Source organism: Sorex fumeus, unplaced genomic scaffold, assembly GCF_029834395.1.
Source record: "Sorex fumeus unplaced genomic scaffold, SorFum_2.1 ptg000037l, whole genome shotgun sequence".
Lineage (NCBI taxonomy): Eukaryota > Metazoa > Chordata > Mammalia > Eulipotyphla > Soricidae > Sorex > Sorex fumeus.
The window spans coordinates 975596-1002277 of record NW_026606094.1 but is presented as its reverse complement, the minus strand read 5'-3'; the positions used below and the strand labels follow the sequence as shown (position 1 = coordinate 1002277).

Below are 26682 nucleotides of genomic sequence, written 5' to 3'. Positions count from 1 at the left end.
TGTGGCTTGATTTGCATTTCCATGATGACTAATGATATCGAGCATCTTTTCTTGTGCACATTAGCACATCTTCATTTGCTCATGTTCTTATGAGAAATGTCTATTCAGATCCTTTGCTCATTTTTAACTTGGGTTCTTTGGTCTCTGTTATTGAATTGTAAGAGTTCTTTAGAAATTCTGGATACAAGTTCTCTGTCAGATACTTGATTTGCAAATATTTTGTTCTATTCTGTGCTTGTCATTTTACTTTCTTGGAGGTGGTATTTGTTGCACAATTTTTTTTTTAATTTTGATGTTGCGGGGCTGGAGTGATAGTACAGCAGGTAGGGTGTTTGCCTTGCGCACGGCCAACCCAGGTTCGATTCCCAGCATCCCATATGGTCCCCTGAGCACCTCCAGGAATATTCCTGAGTGTATAATCCAGAAGTAACTTCTGTGCATCATCAGGTGTGACCCAAAAAGAAAAAAAAAAATTGACATAACTCAGTTCATTTTATTCTTCAGTTGTTTATACTTGTAAGTGTTATACCTAAGAATCATTGCCTAAGTTCACAAAGACTTACATCTTTGACCCGTTTTGAGTTAAATTTTACATATGGTGTCAGGTGTGGGGTCCCACATCATTCCTTTTCATGTGACTAACTCTCCTCTTGTTAAGGTAACAAGAATGTGGTAACCAGAGAGCACTTGGACCGGATGAAGAATAGTTGCATCGTTTGTAACATGGGGCATTCCAACACAGAAATTGATGTGGTAAGATCAAGTGATTCATCATTTCATCATTTGGTACTTATTTTTCTTTTCTGTCCTCTCCTAAAAACAGACTAGAAAAGAATAGAATAGGGCTGGAACAATAGTACAGCGAGTAGAATGCTTGCCTTGCACACAGCCAACCTGAGTTCCGTCCCCAGGATCCCATATGGTCCCCCGAGCCCCACCAGGAGTGATCCCAGAACCACCAGCCATCCAAATCATGACAGTCTGGCAAAACTTTCCACAGTCCATTTGTTTACAAGCCTTATGGTTGTGCTTATGGACACTCAATCCCTTTTTTGTTTCAATTAATCATTTTTTTGTTGTTGCTGGAGGGCAGGGAAGGAAGGGGTGTCTCCACCTATGGGGTCCTAGTGCTCAGAAAGCCTAGGCCCCCATCTGTGATTCTCTGCCTACTTGGCCAGTGGTTCAATGCAAGGGGCCAGGGGTATGATGCTACTCCGGGGGTCTCCCTGGGCCACCCCAGAAGTGCTCCACTTACAGTCCCTCAACTCCTTTAAATGATAGTTTTCTTCCACACAAACTTTGACACCGACTTATGCTGTGGGTTGTTTTATTATGGGGCCTGAGAGATAGTACAGCGAGTAGAGCACTTGCCTTGCACACGAACGATCCGGGTTCAATCCCCGGCATCCAAAATGGTCCCCTAGCACCACCTGAGTACAAAGCCAGGAATGAGCCCAGAACATTGCTGTGCGTGGCCCGAAACTGAAAAGAAAAAGAAAAAAAAAAGCAGTTTTATCTTTATGTTTAGGATTAAGACCGAGGTAAATTCAAAACTACAAAAATGATTCTAAATGTGAGCTAGTTGTAGAAGTAAATATTCTATTGTTTTGAGTTTTATCAGAAAGGTGAGATGAATAGGTAAGTTCAAGGGATAAGTCAAGGGAGAGAAATTTATGGGCTGCGATTCAAATATAGTTTGAAGATTGTTAAGTATGGTGGCTTTTCTTTTCTTACATACTTTGATTGAACCTTCGCTCACTCTTTAACTTACTTCACAAAGTTTTGTAATTGGGTGTATTTGTGTCACAGTCTAGTAGCTATGTTTCTCAGACCTGAAAACTTGGTTCCCTAATTGTTTATATTCGCCATAGAATTTTCCAGTCCAAAATAATATGTGTAAATTCCCAAACTAATGGGAATATTATTCTTTTCAGACTTACCAGAGTACCTCTCAGTATGACTTTCACTCTGGTTTTAATTTTTCGTGACTTTTCCTTGTTGTTGTTCGGTTGTTTCTTTATTTGGGGGTCACACCCGGCAGTGCTCAGGGCTTATACCTGGCTGTGCGCTCAGATCACTCCTGGTGGACTCTGGAGCCCATGTAGGACTGAACCCCGGTTGACCCCATGCAAGGCAAGCTACCTACTATACTACCTACTATACTATTGATCTGGCCCGTTCTTGGTATTTTATGACACAACTGTATTTCTCTCTGGGTAAATGCCTCAGGCAAACATGCTTTCATCTCTGCTTTCATCATTTCCAGGTAAGAATCAGTTGATCTATTGAGGGCCTGTTGGATAATATCTAATTTATTTTATTATTTTGGGAGGAAAGGGGCTGTTGGGCCACTCCAGGTGGTAGTCAAGGGTTACCCCGACTTTGCACTTAGGAATCCTCCTGGAGGGATTAGGGAACCATATGGAATTCTGGGGATAGAACCCAGGTTGGCTACAATGTAAGGCAAGTATCTATACACTGTATTATCTCTCCAGCCCTATAATATCTATTTTAGAAGGTTTTTTTTTTTCAACTCTGTGCTCTGTTCCTCTGTTACCAAAAATAATGGCAAAAACAACCTACCCAAGTCTGTTTCTTTCCTTGAAATTTGTAAGTGGTATGACTATTACTCTGTCTTACTATGGTATTTTGCTTGCAATGAATAATTTAAGTTTATTTTTTTTGTTTTGTTTTTTATGGGATCATACCTGTGGTGCTTAGTATATACTCCTCGCCCTGGGCTCAGGGATCACTGGTTGGCCTCAGGGGACCATAAGTGATGCCAGGGATCAGACTGGGTCAGCCGCATGCAAGGCAAATGCCCTACGCTCTGTACTACCACTGTGGCCTCTAGCTGATTCTGTCTGCTACATTTCACTAAGGTACCACGCTGCCCCTTTACTAATGCACACACTTACTATGTTTCTGAACTATGTAGCATATGATTGTCTTCTGGATTAATCTACTTATAGAGTCCCCAGATGGGAAAAAATCTAAAAGTAAGTGGTCATACACACCTTGCTACAAAGAAATATTGAGTAAAGGAAGGGAAAGAATTACTATTTCCGTATAAATCTTCAAGAAGCCCTAAAGTAAAAGTCATTCCCGTGGCCAAATTGATAGTACAATGGGTAGGGCATATGCATGTGACTGACCCAGGTTCATTCCCCTGCACCTATATGGTCCCCCAAGCATCACCAGGAGTGATTCCTGAGTGCAGAGCCAGAGGTACCAACCTCTGAGCATTGCCGGGTATGACTAAATAAAAAGATTATTCCAGTGCATTTTTTTTCATCATGATTACCCCACGTAGCATTGTTCTTCTTGATTTTTCAGTTGAGAAACTAAGAAGTTGGGCACATTGTTCAGTTGTATACATTGTGGGGGGTTTTTTCTTTTACTTTTGCTATTTTTGAACCACCCCAGCAATCCGTAGGCCACACCTGGTGGTGCTTTAGAGTCACCAGTACTGTACTCAGTTTAGCTCGGGCATCCATGAGGTTCTGATCAAACTCAGTACCAAGCACCTGCAAAGGCATGCATTCTAATCCTGGAGCTGTCTCTTTGATACTCATAGGCATTGTTTAAAAATCAATTTAGGGGTTTGGAGAGGTGGTACAGTGGATAGGGCAATTGCCTTGCATGCACGCAGCCAACCTGGGTTCAATCCCCAGCATCCCGTGTGGTCCTCTGAGCCCCCAGGAGTAATTCCTAATCACAGACCTAGAAGTAAGGCTGAGTCAGCCCGTGGTGGCCCCAAAACAAATATCAAAAATTAATTTGCAATCTAAAGTACAGGTTATGGTGATTGTTGTTTTTTTTAACTTCAGTTCAGTTGATTTGTTTTGCTTATTGGCATATTGTGCTAGAATTACCTTGCAATTTTTAGATTAGCTACAAATTGTAATCATAAGCTCTCCTCTGAAGGCAGCCCAGACATAAATAAATCTCTTGGGAGATTTTGCCTTCAGTCACAAATATTTGTTGTGTGATTGATGTATGCCATGTGCTATTCAAGTTGCTTGAAAACAGTGAACAAAATAGGAAAAGAGTCGTTTTAGTGAGAAGAAAGACAAAAACAGTAAGTAAGAGTTACAGTATGTGGGGCTGGAGCAATAGCACAGTGGGTAGGGCATTTGCCTTGCACACAGCCAACCTAGGTTCGATTCCCAGTATCCCATATGGTCCCCCGAGCACCACCAGAAGTAATTCCTGAGTGCATGAACCAGGAGTAACTCCTGTGCATCGTTGGGTGTGACCCAAAAAGCATAAATATATATATATATAGTTACAGTATGTTAGAAGGTGAAAGCACAGGGAGGGGGACTGAAAGATTCTGGGAAGGCAAATCAGGGGTTCTAGAATGTAATTTTAAATACAGGAGTCTTATATCTTATATCTTAAGTTTATTTCTTATATCTTATTTCATTAAGAAGGTAATGTGTATCTGGAGAGATAGCACAGCAGGTAAGACACTTGCCTTGCACCAACTGACCCAAGTTCAATCCCTGCCACCACGTTTGGTCCACCGAGGCCATCAGGAGTGATACCCTTAGCACAGAGCCAGGAATAAGCCCTGAGCACTGCCGGTGTGGCCATAAAACAAACAACAACTAAACAACAACAACAAAAGAAGGTGATGTTTGTGTAGGCTTAGGAGGTTTTCTATGTGAATGTTTAAATGCAGAGCATTAGAAGGAGTGGCCAGAGCAAAGGCAGGCATGGGCCAAGTCTGTTTGTTGGTTTGCTGTGACGCCACCCAGCGTGGCTGAGAGAAGGAGGGGAGACTGAAGATGAGGCTGGAGTGGAGTTCATGCCCAATTCAGTCAGTCTAATCAATGGCTGAATAAATAGCAATACTCCTACATAAAAAAAAAATGAGGTTGGAGAGGTTATGGCCAGATTTCATGGGAACTCCAAGGATATTGTAGCACTATAGCACTGTCCTCCCGTTGTTCATCGATTTGCTTGAGCGGGCGTCAGTAACGCCTCAGAACAAATTGTGAGACTTGTTGTTACTGTTTTTGGCATATTGAATACCAAAATACCATGAGGAGCTTGCCAGGCTTGGCCATGCAGGCAAGATACTCTCGGTAGCTTGCCGGGCTCTCCAAGAGGGGCAGAGGAATCAAATTCGGGTTGTCCACATGCAAGGCAAAATGCCCTATCCACTGTGCTATCGCTCCAGCCCAAGGATATTGTAAGAACTAGTTCTATTCCGAGAGAACTTGGCAGGACTATAGCAACCTGACTTCCGTTTTACAAGTGGAACATTGGAGCTGCATAGTGCAGAGGGCAGGGCACTTGTCTTGCATGCAGCCAGTCTTGATCTTCAGCATCCTGTATGATCTCCCAAGCACTGCCAGAAGTGATTCATGAGTGCAGAGCCAGGAGTAACCTCGCGTCCAGTGTGACCCAGAAACAAACCAAAAGTAGTGTGACCTTTATCTTTTCCCCCTACCCCACCACTTCCCTTCCCTTTGTTATTTTTTTGTGACCCAGGACTGCACCACTGGTTGTGGTGCACACACACTTCAGTTAGGGTATTTCCATGTTTCCTTTGCAGTACTCACACACATGGTAAAGCACTTTTTGTTTTGGCACAGAGAAATCACAAACAGCAGTGCTGCTGGGATCACACTTAACATGAAGGCTGGGGCCGGGGATCAAATTCTCAGTTTCCTGCCTGCAAGGAGGTGTTGTATCCCAAGCCATCCCAGGCCCCAGGGACAGTATTCATTTTAAATGGATCCCCCTGACTGCAGAGCGGAGCCTACACCAACTATTTGCAGATATTGTTGAGTAACCACTCTCATTGTCGTCCGTGGACCGTCCCTCTGAAAGCCCTCTGAACATCTCCCTCTGTAGACCATTTTAATTCAGCTTCATCTTCTGCCTAGACAGAAGACTTGCTTACCTGTATGTATCAGATGGAAGCCTGTGTGAGTGTAAGCATCACAGTTCACGGGATCAGACCTTTAGAGACCCATGATTTAAGTACACTTTGCTAGCCAAAGAATTACTGCCTGGAACTTGCTATTTTTTTACTCCTTTGCAGGACTAGAACCACAGTTGTTGCTCCTTAAAAAATGATCTACATTCAGAATCTGTCCAGAATCATACAATAACTAATTATATAAGCATGTGTAATAACTGGTTCATTTGCAGTGGGATATATATCTAGTTTGAAAAGGCAGTCTGCATAGGGTATCTTTTTTTTTTTATAGATTGCTTGGTGAGTATAAGTTCACAGTAAAGACAATTGATTGTGGTCTAAGAGAAAAGTTTATAAAATTGCTCAGCAGAGGAAACCCTTTTTTCAAGGGACTTTACAGACTGCCAGATAGACTTTATTAGGTTATTGGAACTGCTTGAAATAATTTAACAATTTTAATATTTTTATAGCCAACCCCACTGGTCTCCTGCTTGCATCATACTCATACTCATCTCCACTAAGTTACACTTACTAGGAATTTATTTCCTTCCTTCCTTTCTGCCCTTCCTTCCCTCCCTCCCTCCTTATAAGGATATATATGATAAGGATATATATGATTGAATTTCAGGCGTACAATGTTCCATGTCTGTCCCTCTCCTTCTGGCCCATTTCACTCAGCATGATACACTCCAGATCCATCCGCGTAGCAGCAGATTTCATGACTTCATCTTTTCTTATGGCAGAGTAGTATTCCATTGTGTATATATGTACTATAGTTTCTTTATCCACTCATCTGTTTTCAGTTGCTTGGGTTGTTTCCAGATTTTGCATATTGTGTATAGTGCTGTAATGAACATAGGAGTGCAGATGTCTTTTCTGCACTATGTTTGTGTGCATTCAAAGTATATTCCCAGAAGGGAAATGTCTGGGTCATGTGAAAGCTCAATTCCAAGTTGTTTGAGAAATGTCCATATTGTCTTCCAAAAAAGCTAGACTAGTTGACATTCCTACCAGCCGTGAGTTAGGCTCACTTTATTCCATATCCACACCAACACTGGTGGTTGTGGTGCTTTATGTTCTCTACACTGGGAGTACCAGTCTCTGTGGTATGAGATAATATCTCATAGTTTGATTTGCATTTCCCTGACAGTGATAAAGAGCACTATTTCATGGGCCTTTGGCCAGTTGTATTCCTTCTTTGAGGGAATATAGATTCATCTCTTTTTCACCATTTTATGATGGGTTGGATATTTTTTTCTTGTAGTTATAACAGTACCTTATATATCTTGAATATTAACCCTTTGTCATATGAGTAGTGGGCAAATAATTTCTCCTAGTTTATGGGCTATCTTTGTATCCTGGTTTTCAGTTTAATGTAATCCCATTTGTTTATCTTTGCTTCCACTTGCTTGGTTAGTGACGTTTCCTCAAAGATGCCTTTAGCTTCAGTGTCATGGAGAGTTCTGCCTATGTTTTCCTCTGTGTACCTTATGAACTTAGATCTGATATCAAGGCCTGTAATCCACTTTGATTTGGCTTTTGTGCATGCTGCTAGAATCAGGTCTGGGTTCATTTTTATTTTTCATATGGCTGAACAGTTTTCCCATCACCACTTGTTAAAGTGGCTTTCCTTGGTCCATTTCATATATATATTTTACTCCTTTTTAATTAAATGACCATATATCTGAGGGTCTTTCGGTTTCTGAATTTTCAGTTCTATTTCATTGATCTGCGGGCCTGACTTTATTCCAGTACCATGATTACTACTGTACTATAATACAGTATGAAGTTGGAGAAAGTTATGCCCACCCACAATCCCCTTTTTTCTAAGGATTGCTTTGGCTATTTGGGGATTTGAGGACCACTCTTGACAGTACTCAGGGATCAAACCTAGGTCTCCAGAATGCAAAGCAAGTGCTCCAACCCATTAAGCTCTATCCTGACCCTTTATTTGTTGTTGGGAGGGAGGGGGGAGGTGTCATCATCTTGTCTATACTATTGTCTTTACTCGAATGCCTCAAATCCAGTGTGCACTCTGTAAATGATCACTGTATAATAGTGTTTGTCTCAAACTATTATTTAGCACAACTTTCCATCTTACCTGTTGAGCTAGTATGTCATTTTGGAATCTGGGATCTCATTCTATTTTAAGAGTGGTTCACTGGAAAAAGAAAGTTGTGGTCATAAGTCTAACCCTGTGAAAACCATCTGATTGCTGCTGTTCATAAACGTTTGTTTTCTTAATACACAATACAAAATGAAAGGAGTGTGAGCCCATGAGAACATCACCATCAGGCATTTTTTTTCTCGTTTTCCCCCCACTTTGTTTAAACACTGAGGTTTACAAAGTTGTTCATGATGATTTGTTACAGGCATTCAGTATTCCAGTTTTTACCCCTAATCCCACCACGACTGTCTCCTTCCCTCCACCATCGCCTCCCTTTTTCCAACCACCCCTCAAGCCTGCCCCCATAGCAGGCCCACAGCAATTTATTTGATATTACTTGTTACCTCTAAATAGCCAATGAAATGATTTAAAAAAAACTTCAGTAAAAGAAAATCTGTGAAAATAGTTCCATCTCACTCAGGGGACATTAAGTCCCTGTTGAGGGTTGACTAAGCTGCTGTTGCTGGTTAAGCCTTCTGTGTTAATGCTTTTGTTAGTCGAGCTTAGTTGGCTTCTATGTCACATTCCCACCCAATCTGGTGTGCTCCTTCTGGGATGTCAGTATTGCAGAGTTTGGAGAGTTGGGGCATTTTTCTAAAGGCTGCCTCACTTTTGCAAAGCTTCTGTAACTGTTACTGAGAAAAAGGAGCCTTTTTAAGAACAGGAGAGTAGACTTGAGGCTCAAGGTGGCGGACTTTGTATGAGTGAGTCTGGAGCCCACTCACTTCATGCCACTCAGCTCTCTGCCTCCTTTTCTGTGTCTCTTGCAGCTCCTACAGACTCAGTGCGCACTGTATTACTTTGTTCTTGTTTGCATGCTGCTTTATAAGTGTTTTAAAGACTTTCTCCCCCACCTCCCATGCTTATTCTTTTGGGTCCTCAACTAAAGTATGGGTCTTTTTTGAAGGCAGAAACTTCATTGCTTCCGTATTTCTCATAGCCCCTTTTACTGTGCTGAGCAGGGATGTGCAGTGTCTGTAGTGGAGTGACAACCTGAGTAATCCACCCCTGGCTGGGCCGATGATTAAACTTCCTGAAAGGGGGCCAGAGTGAAGCACAACAGGCCGAGCACATGTGCTACATGCAAGTTGCCCCGCATCACCGGGAACAGTGCAGAGCAGAGAGACACCATGCTTGGCCCCAAAACAAAACAAAGCAAAACAGACTAACAATAAATTCCCTGAAGTGGAACAGTTCTAACCCACCCAGAACGGGTGGCCTCCATGTGGCATGTCGGTTGCTCCTCTCAACTTGCTACTGAATGGTTCCCTTCATCATTTCTCTTTCCTCACGGTGGGACTAAGCATGACTGATGATGTACTTGCTGTCTGTGTTCCAGGCGAGTCTGCGGACCCCCGAGCTGACCTGGGAGCGAGTCCGATCCCAAGTTGACCATGTAATATGGCCCGATGGCAAAAGGATAGTATTGCTGGCAGAGGTAAGAGACTCCTCACCCTGACAGGACTCGTTTCCATCCTCAGGTCCACTCCTGCTCATACTTGCAGCTCCTTCTTAAGGAGTTTAACTTCTTTGCCAACAGCTTTTACCTCTAATTATGCACAGTCTTTTCATTCAGCAATTAAGAACCTCTCTTGGCTTCCCACTTTCTCCCAATTATCCTGTCTCTCCATGTCACTGTCTGTGCAGGTTGAGTCAAATAATGACTCTTGCTCTGGAAAGAAATAATGGATAGAGCCAGTGTTTCTTGAGTGATGCTTACAAAGAGATAATGTCATTTGTGGGTTGATATAATCAGGAAGCGCAAAGTAGATGTTCCTGGTATGTATGGTGAAGACTGTCAGAAGTCTCTTCAAGAACTGGGACTTGATAGAGTCCCTGTTTTTGCATGTCTATTTCCCTAAATTTAGCCAGATGTGTAGTATGTACCCAGCTACATATTGGTTGTGTAATAGTTTACCTGTCCTGATTTCTTCTACTTCAAACAAACCTTTTTTGTTGTTTTAGGTGGGGGAAGTGCAGATTTGGAGCCAAATTCACTGTGCTCAAGACTTATTTCTGGCTCTGTGCTCAGGGGTCACTTCTGACAGTGCATACGGAATTATATGTAGTGCCAGGGATTGAAACTACATCACCTCTATGCAAGGCAAATGCTTTACCCACTGTACTATCTCTCTCACCCCCTCCTTTTCAGACACTTTAATAAAAAAGAATACAGGATCCAGAGAAATAGGAAAGGGGGTGAAAAGTTTGCTTTGCATGCAGCCATACCAGTTCAAATCTCTGGAACCCATCTATGTTCCCCCAGGAGTGATCCCTGAGCACAGAGCTAGGTGTATGCCCTGAGCACTGCTGGGTACGGCCCCGAAACCAAAAAATTAATTTAATTATACAAAATACAAGGGCTGGAGTGATAGCACAGTGGGTAGGGCGTTTGCCTTACGCACGGCCGACCTGGGTTCGATTCCTCTGCCCCTCTCGGAGAGCCCGGCACGTTACCAAGAGTATCTTGCCCGCACAGCAGAACCTGGCAAGCTACCCTTGGTGTATTTGATATGCCAAAAACAATAACAAGTCTCACAATTTGTTGTGAGACGTTACTGGTGCCCACTAGAGCAAATCGATGAACAATGGGAGAACAGTGCTGCAGTACTATACAGAGTACAAAATTATGTAGCAGATATACAGTCTTCATCTACAACTCTTAAGATTTACATTTGAATATTTTCACTGTTCTCTTCACCTTTCCGCGCCTTTACTCACCTCTTCTCAAATATTTATTAATGTATTTGGAGAAGGACTTCATTATTTTTTACACAAAAGGAGCATGCATGAGGAGCAGATAGGCAATTGTTAAATGTCTGTTAACTACTTGGACTTGAGCCTGACTTATTTTAGGAGATCTCATCCAGTTATGGTGACAAAAGCCAGCACCTTGACTAATTTTTTTACTATTATCATTGAGTTTTTTTTTTAAAAAAAAGGGAAAAAAAGAAGTGGCTATGCTTTGTAGGGAACAAATACCAAGGGAAGGCACTGGAGCTAGTCTTCTAGTCTTTTCCTATTTTATAATTCTTGTACTTTTGGAACCATGCCCTTGAGATACAAGACTGCCCTTGAATTTGTGAGAACCAGCCAAGAGAAAAACATCATAGCTTCCTGAATACTGCAATATCTCTCCTCCCAACCTGGAGAGATTGCTCCTGGATTTAACCAGATCATGTGAGGAAGGCCTTGCAAAGGAATGCCAGTCCCTTTAAAGGAGGACAGGCTGCTGTAGCTAGTGGATAACTCAAGAGAAATTGACCCTTTCTGGGCTGGAGCCATAGCACAGCGGGGTGGGCTTTTTCTTTGCAAGATGCTGACCCAGGTTCAATCCCCAGCATCCCATATGGTTCCCTAAGCACTGCCAGGAGGGATTCCTGAGTGCAAAACCAGGAGTAACTCCTGAGTATTGCGGGTGTGGCCCAAAAAAGCCAAAATAATGAAGAACGAAATTGACCCTTTCTTTCTTTCTGTTATATGTCTTTGCATAAGACAGTATCATGTGGCTGTCTCTTCCAGAGATGATCTCTTCATCCTGTATCTCTTTGTCTTCTTCAAATTTTCCAGCTATTGTGGTTTTGCTGAAATGCCAGTCAGTTCATTGGTTGATTGCACTCCTGCTTGTTTTCCAGTAATGTTGTTTGGAACACAGAGTTGGAAAAGTACATTTACACTCTGTCTTTATTCCCCAGAGGTCTCAGACGTTGTCCTAACCCACTCATTTCCTAACCCTTGCTCCCCAGGGCCGTCTGCTAAACCTAAGCTGCTCCACTGTGCCTACCTTTGTGCTCTCAATCACCGCTACTACTCAGGTAAGGTTTCCAGACTGGAGAAGCCCTGGCCACAGAGGGGTCTGGTCTTCTGGGATTCCCTGGGCCAAGGGTAGGTGGCTGTGAATGGCACATCAGTATCTGTCTCTCCGCTTTTTTAGGCTCTCGCCTTGATAGAACTTTACAATGCTCCAGAGGGTCGCTATAAGCAGGATGTCTACCTGCTGCCCAAAAAAATGGGTAAGTATGTAGTAATCTTCCATTCCCATAGCTCCAGATCAGAGTACATGAAGTTTGGGGAATGACATCTCTTACAGATGGGGAAGGTGTGGGAGAGGAAGCTACTGTGATTTTGTTAGGTAAAAGCTACATTCGTAGTTCTCCCACTTGACATCACATTTTCCACATGGATTACCCTACTGAAACCATAGTGCATAGCTATAATTTGGATTACATGACTGTTACTTTTATATATTCTCTCTCTTAAGAGTATCTTAAAAGTATATCTGAGGGGCTGGAGCTGTAGTACAACGGGTAGGGCGTTTGCCTTACACATGTCTCACCCGGGTTCGATCCCCAGCGTTCCATATGGTCCCCCGAGCACTGCCAGGAGTAATTCCTGAGTGCAGAGCCAGGAGTACCACCTGAGCACCACTGGGTAAAAAGCAAAAAAAAAAAAAAAGTATATGTAAAAACCCTAAAGTAGGAAAAAATCTTCCTGGAAAATGAAACCACCACCTACCTGATGACAACTAACTTACTCTAGTTCCAGGCTGCTAAATAGCTTCTCCCAAACTTTTCAGACCCAACAAAACTTCTCACGCTGTATCTTTTAACCCTGGCACTGCGATTTCAGGCCAGAAGAAAGATTCTCTATAGCTTCTGTTAAGAGATTATTTTTGTAGGTGTTTCATATAAGGGAAATGTTAAACTGTCTTAAATTTTCAAAGAACCTGCCTTAAGCACTTGAACTGATACAGTGTTTATAAACTCCCAAGGCAACTCTTCAAAGTGAACATATTTTCTCTTTTACCTACACATTGGACAAACAACCCCTGTTCTGATTAAATGTAATTAAGTGAAAATAGGGAAGCCAAACACATGCATAGAGAATGACATAAAATTCTGAATAAATAATATATATAATATATTCTGGTTACAAAATGTAAAAAGAACCCCCATAAGAACTAAGGGTGCTGAAATATATAATATATTCAGGCAATAAAATGTAAAAAAAAAACCATACAAAACTAAGTATGCTGAAAGCCAAGCGAGCAGTTTAGTATCCTTAATTGTTCCTTTCTGATCGCCCCTGATGTTCATTTTTCTGAGGGACTGAGGGTCCGGAGTCTAAGACAAAGCACTTGGTGAAGCATCCCACTGTTTTAGTTCCCCGTTTTGTCTGTCTCAGCCTTTCTTTTAGGTCTTAAGGTCTTAGCTTCTTTCATCTTTCATCTCTCCCCCCTGTCTATATGGGGAGAAGGAAAGTTTCAAGACTGGTAGCCAGTAAGGGAGTACTGGGCTTGAAATGCAAGTAGTGGGCTTTGAAAAACACTGGGCTTGAAATGCAAACAACCATCTCTTGGAAATGAGAGTCAGTGAGCAAAAGTTGAGCATTATTCATTCACCTCCAAGAATTCGCTCCTATCCAGCTTTTGAAAACTTAGCCTCTTTCTAAAGAGGAGAGCCAGCCAAGAGTCGGATGCTTACACCAGTTTCTGTGGTCTGTTCCAGATGAGTATGTGGCCAGCCTACACCTGCCCACCTTTGATGCCCACCTGACAGAGCTGACAGATGAGCAGGCCAAGTACCTGGGACTCAACAAGAATGGGCCCTTCAAGCCTAATTACTACAGGTGCCTAGGACTCCCCCAAAAAACAAGGAACCTTGGGTGGGGACGTGTTCCTGTGCTGGAATTGTTCTTTGTGTCCATTATTATTTTTCCATGAACTCAGAAGAATCGACACACTCCCCACTCAATGCCACCCCCCAAAGTGTTCTTTCAGGCCTTCACTGGACATGGGTGCAGTCCCATGGGTGCCCCCCTTCCTGAATTAGGCTGTCTCCATTTCATCTTTGGGATAAAACGTTTTACCTTTCAACAGTGGGGGTAGGAGGGGCAGAAACACATACAGGTCTTTCTGACTGAAGTGCAAAAGCAACCCAATGATCTATTCTTACCAGACACTCCAGAAAGGTCCCTGCCTTCCTGCTGTTCCTTTAGGCAGGATCCTCCTGTCCCAGAATCCCCTCTCACTGATAACATCAGGGTCTCATCTTTCTTTGTCTCTCCAGGTATTAAGTTCCTGAAACTCAAGCCTGATGAAGTTTTAAGGAACAGAACTCCAAGTCTTTTCTCCACTCCTATACAGGAAAGAACCCAGCAAGCTGCTTCTTCAATCAGCTATCCGCCGAGCTCATCCTATATGTTAGGTTTATTTATTTATTAAAATCCGGAACCCTGTTCCTATTGCCTTGGCCCAGAGTGTGGTTACTGCCCCAAGGGCCAGGAAAGCCACAGAAAACAGACTGCAGAAGGAAAGAAATGGGGCAGCCATTCCCAGTGCATCTGTGACATCATTCCTCACTGACTGAATCCTCAGCAGCGGTCAGTTTTATCTTTTGTCCAGGTTCAGGAGATAGTCCAGAGATTCCAGACTCCTTGGGGTATTCTGGAATAAATTTTAGCAACTGCCTTTCTCAGCTTTAGCCTTTTCCCCAGTGAGGCCTTTTAGAAGCCACAGAATTCGCATGGCCTGGGCTCTCGGCTTTGACCCTCACTGTCACTGCCTTCTTTATCAAATGGCTAGAAAGGAAGGAGTGTTAGGCTTTGGCAAACTACTATACCAAGAACTCAGCTGTGCCTGTGCTTCCTGGGAGTTTCTCTTCCTTGCCCAGGACTCATTTCTTCTCCTTGAATATGTCCATTTTCACATTTTGTGGTTCCAAAAAGAATGTGCCTCCATTATTTCCTCAGCAGCTCTGGTGTTTGTCAGACATGTGCTTGGCCATCTTTCTAACCCAGCTAAGAAACTCGGCCCAGGAAGTTGGGGGGGGGGGGGGTGGTCCAGCCCCTTTCCTAGAGTTTTATTTCCTTTATTACCTGGATGCTTTTCCCAGAATGCTTCCTCCCAATACACACTCACTGAAAAGGAGGGCTTATTGAGAAACACTGCTTCCTGCAACTTCCTCTTACAGCCTAAAATTACTTCTGAAACTGAGCAAGGAAAGGCATGCTTTCCAAGGCATCTGGAATGCGATAGGGCTTTCTGAACCAGCATAAGACCTTAAAGAAGCAGATTACATTGCTTTTCTCTCCTAGGATGGGCTTTTTGCATCTCAGCTGAGTAAGCTTCACAGAGATGAGATGGCAATGTCCGCTATCCAGATGAAAGTGTCTAAGGCTAGTCTGACCAGTTTGAACCTTCTCAGACATTCATCCCTTTGGGCATTGCTATTGATGAAACAGAGCTAAAGTGTCTGCAATGTAACCTGTGGTGTTACTTCTCTGCTGGGAATTCTTTTTATACTCTGGCCACTTCCTCTTTAGGATTCTGTGCTTTAAAAGTAGTTTCTCGCATAATTACAGCATTACAAAAACTTAGTAAAGGCTGGAGAGATTGTACAGAGATTAAGGTACTTGCCTTGTACATGCTTGTTTGATCCCTGGCACCACATATGGTTTGCCGGGCACCACCAGGAGTGATCCCTGAGCACAGACCCAGGAATAAGCCCTGAACACTGCAAGATTTGGCTTCTCAAAATAAACCAAAAAGATGAATAATTTGAGCAGCCTGAAATTTTAATTTCCTTCCTGAAGGCTGAGCTATTAAGGGTTTCACTGAGATCAGATTAGTTCAAAGAGTTCATCTAGAGTGATCCTAGGAATTTTGAGTGAAATAAGACCCTTTTTCCCCTCCTAAAGTTTTTAACACCCACAGGTTGTTTCCCTTTTTTCTCTTCCTATGCTGGTTCTCCTCAATCTCAAGATTAAAGTGACTCCAGGAAGCTAGGATCACTAGAACCTTCTACCTTGAGTCACCCCCACAACATCCAACCTTCTCCCGCCCTTCGTCTTCACAGCTAGTCTGGAGGTGACCTTCCTTTCAGAGGTCGGGAGAGGTACACCTTGAGGAAATAACTGTTTGCCTGCAAAATAGCATGTTGGCTCAGCCTATAGAATCCGGTTCCTCAGTATATATCTGAGCAAGTGCTGGAAAAGAGCCTCATGCTTGGCTATATTTGTTTATGAGGAGAATCATAAAGGCTCCTCTGAGCCTTCGTCTTGCTTACCCAGTTCTGGTTTGTGTTAATAATTGGATCCCTCCAACAAAAGATTTAGGTCTCTCTTCTTGTATTCAGAGCAAATCCTGTTAGGCTGTTAGCAGAACTCTAGACTTCTGTTCTCTTCTGACTCTAGAACTCTGTTCTTCGATCAAAAATCCTAACCTGTTGCTTAAGCAAAGCCTGGCCCTCCGTGGAGTTAACTGCTTACTCCTGTTACCAGCTCTCCCTTCTCCTTGCTCGAGTGAAGACACCTGTTCAAATCCAAAAGAATCCACTTTGGGCTTCCCAATTAGATTGCCAGTATTGCTGCCCATGGTGATGTATTTGCCTCTGAGTTTCAGTTGACCCTTTCTCCTTTCTTAGGGACTCCTGTAAGCAGCCATTAAGAAAAAAGGAAGCCGAGGCACCTTAGTGTTGGGATTTGGTCATTATTCCCTCTAACCTTGGAGTCAGAGCAAATGTGTGTTCCTATAAGCTCTCCCCTCAGATGAATCTTAGCCATCAGGAAGCTTGGGAAAGAGTCATGATCACTTTGTATGTAACCCTGGCCTGTGGGATACTTCATTTTCTCTACAGTGAATTTGTACTGGCTCTGGGCAGTCTGTTTTGCCTTCTTAATGGAAATACTCTTTCTTCCATTAAAAAAAATAAAGGTATCCAGTCTACCTTCCCAGGGGTGGGGGGCACGTCCTCATCCCCCCATCATGCAAGCACGACTCCCCAAGGCCACACACTCCTGCAAAGCTTTTGTGCTGCTTGGCTTCCCTCTGAACAGATCAGAAATTGCTGCTCCTGTGGTTTTTCTCAAATTTAACTTTGTCATGGTTTTAAAAAAGAAATCAAAATGCATTGTTGCGTTAAACTTTTTTTTTAATAAAGGAAAATTACAGAAAGAAAATAGGCAACACCAGCAAATTATATGTGGACAAGTTCTAAACTATATATACATACATACATATATATTATATATATATATATAAATCATCTAGTTGTCTTTGTCATCTTATTGAAAGGATATAAAACCTCTAAGGATCGCCATTTCTGAGAGGCTCTTTGAAATCTTTATGTCTAAGTGATTGTATTAGATCAGCAATAATGACTATGTAATCTCAAAAGAAAAATAAAATATTCTTAAAATGGATTCTTGCTGTGAAAGTATTCTTTGCTTCTGTGAACTAGGAATTGAGAAATTAGAGAAGTCTTGGTGCAGCAGGCTGGAGAGACAGCTTGAGGGCAAGGATATGAAAAGAAAAATCAATAACCAGATGGCATGTTTGATGTGAACTTCATGTTCCTTATTTCATGGTGGTCATTCCACTAATATGTCAAGCCATGCCTAGTTATCAGTGAAAGGATATTGCTCTTAACCCAAGGGAGTTATGGAGTGTAGACATAAGGCAAAGAAAGTAACCCAGAGCAAGAGTTTAGCAGGTAGGACTTGAGTTCGATCCCTAACATCCCATATAGTCTCCCAAGCGCCTGTCAGGAGTAATTCTGGAGTGCAGAATCAGGAGTATCCCCTAAGTGTTGCCTCTCCTCCTCAAAAAAAGAAAGCAAATCCTGGTTTTAGGTCCCACCAGCCCTCTATGGGCTAAAGAGCATCCAAAGCCAGATTTCCATGACTGAGAGTCAAAAGATCCAGACAACCAGGACCTGGCAACCTTCAAGTAAGAATGAGGTGAATCTCATAGAATCTTTGTTTTGTTTGGGGGCTACACTCAGCAATGCTTAGGGCTTACTCCTGGCTCTGCATTCAGAGATCATTTCTGGCATTGCCCAGTGGACCATACGCAGTTCCGTGGATTGAACCTGTGTTGTCTGTGCAAGGCAAGCACCTTACTCAGTGTACTATCACTCTGGCCCTAGAGTAGCCATTTTTGAGTCACTTTCTGATAGCCACCTATAGTTGACAACCTAAGCTACCTAACTAAAGCTACTTAATCCTGTATGCAAGATATTTTCTAATCAGAATCCTCTTTGACTTCTGTTCATCTAAACTAAGGACCAATGGACTAAAATGGTCTGGGCGGTTGGTAATAGCTCAGGGCTAGGGCTGAAACCGTAGCTGTTGGCAGCCTTTACACCTGCAACAGGGTTTGCTTCTCCTTTGTGAAGGTTCCTGTGTCTTAATTTTAGACTCTCAGGCTAACCTCAGCCACTCACTGGTCTGCAGTTTCTCTGTTCCTGATATTAGGGAAGAGCATATAATTTCTTGTTCTGACTCTGGCCCACACCCCACAGTGCTCAGGGCTTACTCCTGGCACTCTGTATTCAAGGAATCACCCCCAGAAGTTCTGAGGGGACCATATGTGGTGTCAGGGATTGAACCAGGATTGGCCTTGCACATGGCAAATGCCTTAACTCCTGTGCTGACTCTGGTTCCCAAGAGCATATGCTTTGAGTCAGGCTGACTTGATTAGCTCTGCCATTTACAAGTTGTACAACTTTGCCAAATTATATAGCTATTCAGAGTCTCAGTTTGCCTGGGGGTGGGGTGTGCTGTTAAATGTATAGGGCTTATCTCCTAGGGTAAGGATTTAATGACCTGATTTAATTTCGGGGGGTGGGACGGGGGGTTGGTTGGGGACCACATACATTGGTGTTCAGGAGATGCTTCTTGCTCAGTGCAGAGTCACTCCTGGCAGTGGTTGGGCAACTATGAGGTGCCAGGGATCAAACCCAAGCCTCCCACAGGCAGAACATGCACTCAGTCCTTTGAGTCTCTCTGGCCCCTGATTTAATTTTTAATGCTATTAATAGGGATGAATTGGGCATATTACTCCAAGTATCAGTGCAAATGCCTAGTATGTGTGAGGCCCTGAGTTAACTCCCCAGCTCTGCAAGGCACCCTGAACACTGTTGGATATGGTCCTGGTGGCTCCCAAGTATCACAATGTGTGGCCCAACTTTTCTAAAAACCTGAGGCCAAAGAGATAGTACAACCGATAGGGCACTTGTCTTGCATGTGGTCAATCCAAATTCAATCCCGGCAGTCCCCTGAGCAACACCAAGAGAGATCCCTGAGTGCAGAGCCAGGAGTAAGACCTGAGAACCACTATATGTGTCCCCTCCTCTCCTCCCCCTCACACACAAACACAAAATCCCTTTTAAAATATGATTTCAGGACTGGAGCGATAGGTACAGTGGGTATGGCATTTGCCTTGCATGGTGCCGACGTGGGTTCAATTCCCCAGCATCCCATATGGTCCCCTGAGCACACACATACACCTAAAAAATGCTTTTCAAGACCAGGCACACACTGGGTACTACGTAAACATCAATTTCTAGTCTCAGTCTAGAGCCCTGCAGCCTCATTACACGCAAACCTTTCTTTCATGAGGAAAGGAAAGGATTCTATTCTACTACATTATCCCAAGTGCTTGATTATCCTAAATATCTTAAGGTATTTTACCAGTTTATTTTAAAATGTTTTAGGTCAGGGGCTGGAAAGATAGTATAGCGGGTAGGGCGTTTGCCTTGCACGCGGCCAACCCGGGTTCGATTCCCAGCATCCCATATGATCCCCTGAGCACCGCCAGGAGTGATTCCTGAGTGCAGAGCCAGAGGTAACCCCTGTGCATTGCTGGGTGTGACCCAAAAAGCAAAAAAAAAAATGTTAGGTCAAATGTATCTTTTTTTGGGGTGGCTGTTTTGGGCTGGGGATATGGCTCTGATCTGTGAGGCCCTAGTTTCAATCCCTGGTACTACAAAAGTAAAACAGAACCCTTATATGAGAAAAATGATTCTTATATTGAATCATAGTTATACCTCCAACTGTCTGCCAGTAGGCTCAATATACAGTATACATGAGTTTGGGGACAAGGAAAGGCATTAGTATAGATTTAAAAGTAATATTAACAGCACTGGGACCAGATAGTTCAGTGGGCTGGAATGCAGGCTGGGTGACTCCTGAAAATTCACCGCACATAAAGGAGCCCAAGGACAAAGCTCAGCAATGGATGTGTGATGGTCTGTGTTTGGTTCCTCACACCGTAATATATGTTAAATTTACAGCTCTGGAACTATTGGTAAGAAAGATTTAGTTCAGCCTCTAATTAGCTACCAGGTACAACATTTCTGGGTACCTGTGGTCAGTGGTATTCAAGGCTGTCATTTGGTTGGCAAACTGGGAGGATAAAAAGTGTGTGCAAACCCCATCGCCTATAGTTGCTAAATTTTTAGACAATCTGCTACCTTGTACTTTCTTCCAGGAGTTGTTTCTAGATATCCTCCTTAAGACAAGCTCTAAAAGTCTGGGCCTGTATGGCAGATAGATGATTTTTCTCTGATTTTTCTCCTGGATCCCCTCCAAGTGAGGGAAAATAATGCACTGAGGCCTCTCCTCATGGTGATTCTTTATAATCTTCAGAGCACCCAGTTTTCAAACCTCTTTTCCAATAAGTGAAGTCAGATGCAACTCCCGGCTCAAGTATTTGACTTTACAGAGGTCAGAAGGTACCAGAGAACTGCCCTCACTTCAACTCCCAACTGATTCCTCTCTCTGATCTAGGAACAGGCTGGAAAAGGAAAAAAAAAAAAAAACTTAAAATCTATTCCAGTCTGTCAACTCTGTTGAGAATTCTGCTGATTGACTAAGCTCACAAAAGGGAATAGAAAGTTCTGGGCCTGTCAGTCCTAGAACTCTGACTTCCTTAGGAGGAGAGGTATTTGGGAAGAGGGAGGGTAGGATAATTAATTCTTTTATTAAGAAGCATCAGTGGGCTCTGCTGTGGCAGGTTTGCCACACTGAAACAGTGCGGAGAGAGGCGTGGGCTGTGAATTTTAAAGCAGAGTGTGAATCTTTAAGAATTTCACAAATTATGCCCTTAAAAAAATTCCCCCAAGAATTAGTTTGGGCCTTGAGCCCAAATGAATTCTTGGAAGTTCATATCAATTTAATTCTGTTTAACCAGCTCAGCCACAGAAGATTTTGCCCTGTAGAGGATATTTTATAGTATCTGGGGGCATTTTGAGATTGGCATAATTGAGGGAGAGAAGCGTCTGGTGAGAGGCTGCTGGTTTTGCTGAACATCTTACAAGACACAGAACAATCGATAGTACAGGAGCCCTGTGTTAAACATATATAAATGAGGCCTATAAAAATGAACAAAACCATGGCTGGAGCAACAGCACAACAGGTAGGGCACTTGCCTTGCACACAGCCAACCCGGATTCAATCCCCAGTATCCCATAAGGTCCCCCAAGCACCACCAGGAGTAATTCCTGAGTGCAGAGCCAGGAGTAACCCCTGTGCATCACCGGGTATGACCCAAAAAGCAAAAAAATAAAAGAAGAACAAACCGAGGTCGGAACCATAGTAGTGCATTTGCCTTGCATGCAGCCTACCTGGGTTTAATCCTTGGCATCCCATATGGTCCCGAGTACCACCAGAAGCAATTACCAAGTGCAGAGCCAGGAACAACCCTAAACATCGTAGGGTATGACCAAAAAAGCAAAAACAAAAAAATAAAAACAATGTTTTAAAAAAGGAACAAACATTGAACCTATTCCCAAAGAGTTATATACAGATTCCTTTGGTGGGTGCTGAGAATGGGAAAGAAAAACGTGGGAACCTTATGGAGATCTAGGGGAGGATGGAAAAGGAACTCAGAAAACTCTGTTGAATACTCACTGTCTTGACTGTGATCTATCACCTATTGGTTAGCAGAGAAGAAGCAGGAGGGTGAAGAATGGGGACAGTTATTCCTAGGATAGAAAGTGGGAGTAATTCCTTTGGTCCCTTGCTTTGGGATAGAGTGGAAAATAGGATTTGGGAAATGACCCCAGATATCTGGCTGACCCCAACATGGCCTGAATGGATTGGGGAGAACCGAAAGGAAAATTTTCTGGAGGAGGCTGTGACTAATTAAGACTAGAAATTAGCCACGAAATGAAGCCAGAGGGATAGTACAGAGGGTAGAACATTTGCCTTGCACGTTCCACCCCTGGCATCCCATATGTTCCCCCACCTCCCCACCCTCCCAGCATCTCCAGGAGTGATTCCTGAATGCAGAGCCAGAACTAACCTCTGAGCATCACCAGATGTGCCCCCCCAAAAAAGGAAATTAGCCAAGGAAAGAACAGTGTCGTGTGCCCTCATCAACACTACCACTACCCCAAGAAGAGACAACATATATTTCCAAGTCTCCAGGATGAGTTAAGTGATTCCATGGGAATTGCATGGAGTTATGAATCTGGGAGTCCTAGTTTCCCCCAACAGAAAAGCTGGCTTGGTGAAAAGGGGGTGACAGAGGAGACATCTTGGTGAAGAAAGGAGACATCTGAAAAGTGCTTGGTGCCAGGCTGAACAATTTGGCAGTTTACCAGAGCCCTAGCCTCGCACCTTTGGTCCCCCTCATTCTCTCAGCCTGCACCTGCAGCCTCTAGCCAAGCTGTCAAGAGTCACTGTCAACTCATTATAGTCAAGTTACTGCACAGCTCCTTGCCCCGGGTACAACAGTCTTCAAGGAAGACTTCGAAAAAGCACCTGGCACCAGGAGCGAGGGCTTGCTCGCACATATTTACCCCTTGAGGAAGATGCCCTACTTGCTCAGAGAAGAGCAACCCCGAAAAGCAATGTCAGGGAAGAAAAAGCGCCCCACGCCAACCCTCCACTCAGTCCTGCCTTCGGCCGGCGTGAGTTCTCCCCCAGAGATCTCCGCTCCCAGAGAGGGTCTCGGCCACCCAACGGTGCCATGCCGCGTCCGAGACGCGAGAGAGATTTGGGAGGAATGCAGGAGCCGGGATGAGGTGATGGAGCTATCTGGTAACGGGGATACCGAGACTGCAGATGGGGCAAGAGGCGGAGACTAGAGCTTCCCCCCCCCCCCCCCCCCCCAGCATCGCTCTTTGGGAAAGGGGGTGAGTCCTGAGCGATGCTGAGAGAGAAGCATAGAGCTCAAGACCCAGAACTGGGGCGGGGGAATTCATTCAGCCCGCCCAGAAGTCTGGGGCCACCAGCAGTGCCGCAGGAATAAGGGGGAAATGGGAAACGGGGGGCGGGGGGGCCTTAAATGAGCCCCCACCTCCCCCTGAGTCCCTCTCCGAGGCATCGCACAGCCAATCGCGTCTCGGGGCGGGGCTTCTGAGAGTATCGGCAGCCAATAGAAGAGGCGAGGGCGTGGCCTGGCGCGCGGCGCGCGGCGGCGGGGTCGCCCCGGGCAGAGCGAGCGCCGGGCAGCTGAGGAGAGTCGCTGACTGCCGCGGCATGGACGAGCCCGTGGCGCCTGGGGCCGCCAGCCCGCCGGCCAACGGCAACGGCAACGGCAATGGCAACGGCAACGGCAACGGCAACGGCAAAGGGAAGCAGGCGGCGCCCAAGGGCAGGGACGCGTTCCGAAACCAGCGGCGGGAGTCGGAGGTGAGGCGCCCAGACAGCGGGATTGGCGCCGGGAGACGCCGGCGGCGGGGGGCTGGGGGGTAGTGGGGGGTGTCCGACCCCGTCCTCCTCCCCGGCGCCCGGTGCCCTCGCGGCCCGCCCCTCGCACTCCGTCTGGACTCTGGCATCTGCCGCTGCCGCCTCTGCTTTGGGGGTCCCACCCTCGGGCCGCCCCTCAGGGGGCGCGCTGAGGTGGAGAGCGCCGAGACTTGGCGGCTCTGCCCCCCACTTCCTCGCCGCGGCCCCTAGAGGTGTGTGTTGGGGAGGGGGGGTCGTACCTGCCAACACGGGGGTCGGGGACACTCGGCGGACGGCCTGAGAGCGGGGAGGCCCGAGCTCAGCCGCAGTAAACGGGGAAGGGGGGGGGTCGGCGCAGGGCAGCCGCCCCCCCCCCCCACACACACACGCACACGCCGTCCCGCTCCAGGGTCCCCGGAGCCTCTCGGGAGCGGTCGTCCCACTTTTGCCAGAGGGAGGGTGCCCTCCTCTGACACGGGACCCCTCCCTGTCGGGGCTAAGGAGACGCGGTGGAAGCAGGGGCAGTACCGGAGTGGGGTGTGGAGAGAGACTGACCAGGGATCCCAACCCCCAGAGAGATTTTGTTTTTATTTTCTCTTCTGCAAAGAAATCCAGAGGTCCCGAAGGGGTCCTTCGAGCTCACACACACACACACACACACACACACACACACACACACTCTGCCCCAGCACACCTACCTGCACCCCACCCAGTGACCAGCAATCCCAACCCCGAGAAAGGAGTTTTGTTTTTATTTTCTCTTCTGCAAAGAAATGCGGAGGTCCCAAAGGGGTCCTTTGATCACACACACACACACACACACACACACACACACACACACACACACACCCTGCCCCAACACACCTACCTGCACCCCACCCAATGTCTATTAAGAAGGAGAGTAAGACCACAAAAAAATAGCTGATGTGGAAAAGTCCAGGGACACTCAAGTGTCTTGAATTCCTTCATAGACATGGAAGAGACAAGTAACTTAACCAGAGGTCAAACCTGCAGAGCAGCAGTGATTGCAGGGAACCGGTGTTGGAATCCCGGCCCTACCACCATTGCCCGTGTGACTTTTGGCAAATCACCAAACCTCTCGGAGCTCCAATTTATCTGTAAAATGAGGTTAACGGCTACTTAGCTGGGAAGGTTGTGATAAAGGCAAAATGAGATCATTGCGTTTAAACAGTTTGGGGCAAGCGCAATTCTCAGCCCTCCCTTTTTTTGACCATCATCTTCATCATCAAGTGGCAGAGCTGGTAGGAGAAGCCAGGGTTTGAGCAAGTTTTGCTATTTGAGTGGCATTGCACCATTTCCAAAGAGATTTCATGTATGCTTTTCATTTCAATAAGGATGAATAGGAATGCATCATTCCTGTGACTGAACCCAGACTTTCTACATGCAAAGCATGTACTCTGTCGCTGAACCACAGCCCTGGCCTGCATCTTTGTTTTTAGTGTTTGTTTGGAGTCATACCTGGTGGTGCTTGGGGACTATTCATGGCTCAGTGCTTCTGCATCACTCCCAGTAGTGCTGGGGAACTCTGAAGTGCAGGGATTGAGCACAGGCCCCCTGCACGCACTGCATGTCCTCCAGCACTTTGAACCATCTCCCCAGCTGTACATCCCTTTTTTCAAAGAGAAATGAACTAGGTAAAGGACTGTCCTCCAGTCACACCCTACCAGAGTCAGAGTTCAATCTTCCTTGCTTTGCTCGCTGAGGGTTCTATCTACCAAACCATCCCTCCCTCACCCCTCAGTGCCTCTGTTTTCCCCCAGTTACCCCTCCTCCCACCTGAGACATTGTTCCTGTTCAGTTTTTAAAGGCTGGTGGTGAGTCATTCATTAATTGAACTATTGAATCTTCTCTGTGTGCTCAGTGCAGTTTTAGGTGTTAGAGATTCAGTCACAAACAAGACAAGGTCTTTGCCCTTGCTGTAGAGCTTATATTTCAACGGAGGTGGAGAGGCAAACACTAATGAAGTGAATACAGTAACTTTAGAATGCTGTGCTTTATGGATCTCCTCATGTAGGAGGTCTTTTTTTACCTATCAAATCTTTCTGCAGGTAAAGGCTCCGTTGGTAATACTTCACTTTTGCCAGTGAGTTTAGTGCCAAGAGACCCAGGGCTGTGTTACAGTTTACCTCCTGATTGTCTGCAGCTGTACTTTTCATGCTGGGAGATGAACAACTGCAGCGATTCTCTCTGGGCTCATTGCCTGCAAAAAGGCTGGCTGGAGATTTAGCTTTCCTCACCTTCCTCTGCAGCAGGAAAGTTGCCTTCATCTAATTCAGCTCCCCGGTCTCCGCACACCCAGATGCCAGACTCAAGAACTATTTGCTTCCTTTTCATGTCTTCCTTTTCCTTTCCTGGGGAAGAGAGTCCTCGAGAGATAGTTTTATTTTCTCTCCCAGGCTTCTAGAGAATTCCTGTTGACACAATGCAAGAGAGCCCTCTCATCCATCACATTTATAGGGCCAAGTTGGCCTATCCTCTTGAAAAAAATGTAGTGTGTGAATTTCCCAACCTAAAAAGGAATCTAGATGGGTGGGAGGGATAGTACCGCAGTTAGGGGCTTGCCCAGCATGGCTGAAAGGGGTTCATTTCCTGGTATACAATATGGTTCTCTGAGCCCCACCAGGAGTAGATCCTTCAGCACTGCCTGATGTGGGCCCCCGCCAAAAAATAAAAAAGAATAAGAAGAAAGGAAAGCTAAAGAATAATTATTTGCTAATAAAAATATTATTATTATTATTATTATTTTGCTTTTTGGGTCACACCCAGCGATGCTCAGGGGTTACTCCTGGCTTTGCACTCAGGAATTACTCCTGGTGGTGCTTGGAGGATCATATGGGATGCCGGGGATTGAACTTTGGTTGGCTGCGTGCAAGGCAAACGCCCTGACTGCTGTGCTATCGCTCTGGCCCCCCAGTAAAAATATTCTTAACCAAAAGATTCTTCTCAGGTCACTCTCAGCCAAATCCCTTATTTATTGGTTCCCAGAGTCCTTGACAAAACTTTAACAGGTTTGGGGCAAAATCAGAAAAATCCAGAATATTCAGATGAGGGTTTTATAAAATATAGCCACTATATTAAAATTCAAGGATGCACATGATTTAAA

The 26682-nt window shown here is 44.9% G+C and overlaps 2 protein-coding genes across 5 annotated transcripts in view; both read left to right on the top strand.

The window, feature by feature from the left end:
• Positions 1–15769, top strand: part of AHCYL2 (adenosylhomocysteinase like 2) — a 185303-nt gene extending 169534 nt beyond the window's left edge. For both annotated transcript variants that reach the window (XM_056118080.1, XM_056118079.1), the window contains exons 12-17: positions 659–753; positions 9442–9540; positions 11849–11917; positions 12037–12115; positions 13610–13730; positions 14171–15769. In XM_056118080.1, coding sequence (XP_055974055.1) covers positions 659–753; positions 9442–9540; positions 11849–11917; positions 12037–12115; positions 13610–13730; positions 14171–14177 — 470 coding nt within the window. In that variant the 3' untranslated portion in view covers positions 14178–15769. The remainder of the gene's footprint in view (positions 1–658; positions 754–9441; positions 9541–11848; positions 11918–12036; positions 12116–13609; positions 13731–14170) is intronic.
• Positions 15770–23325: 7556 nt separating this feature from the next.
• The window catches only part of STRIP2 (striatin interacting protein 2), a 56410-nt gene continuing 53053 nt past the window's right edge, over positions 23326–26682 (top strand). For all 3 annotated transcript variants that reach the window (XM_056118303.1, XM_056118304.1, XM_056118301.1), the window contains exon 1: positions 23326–23522. In XM_056118303.1, coding sequence (XP_055974278.1) covers positions 23431–23522 — 92 coding nt within the window. In that variant the 5' untranslated portion in view covers positions 23326–23430. The remainder of the gene's footprint in view (positions 23523–26682) is intronic.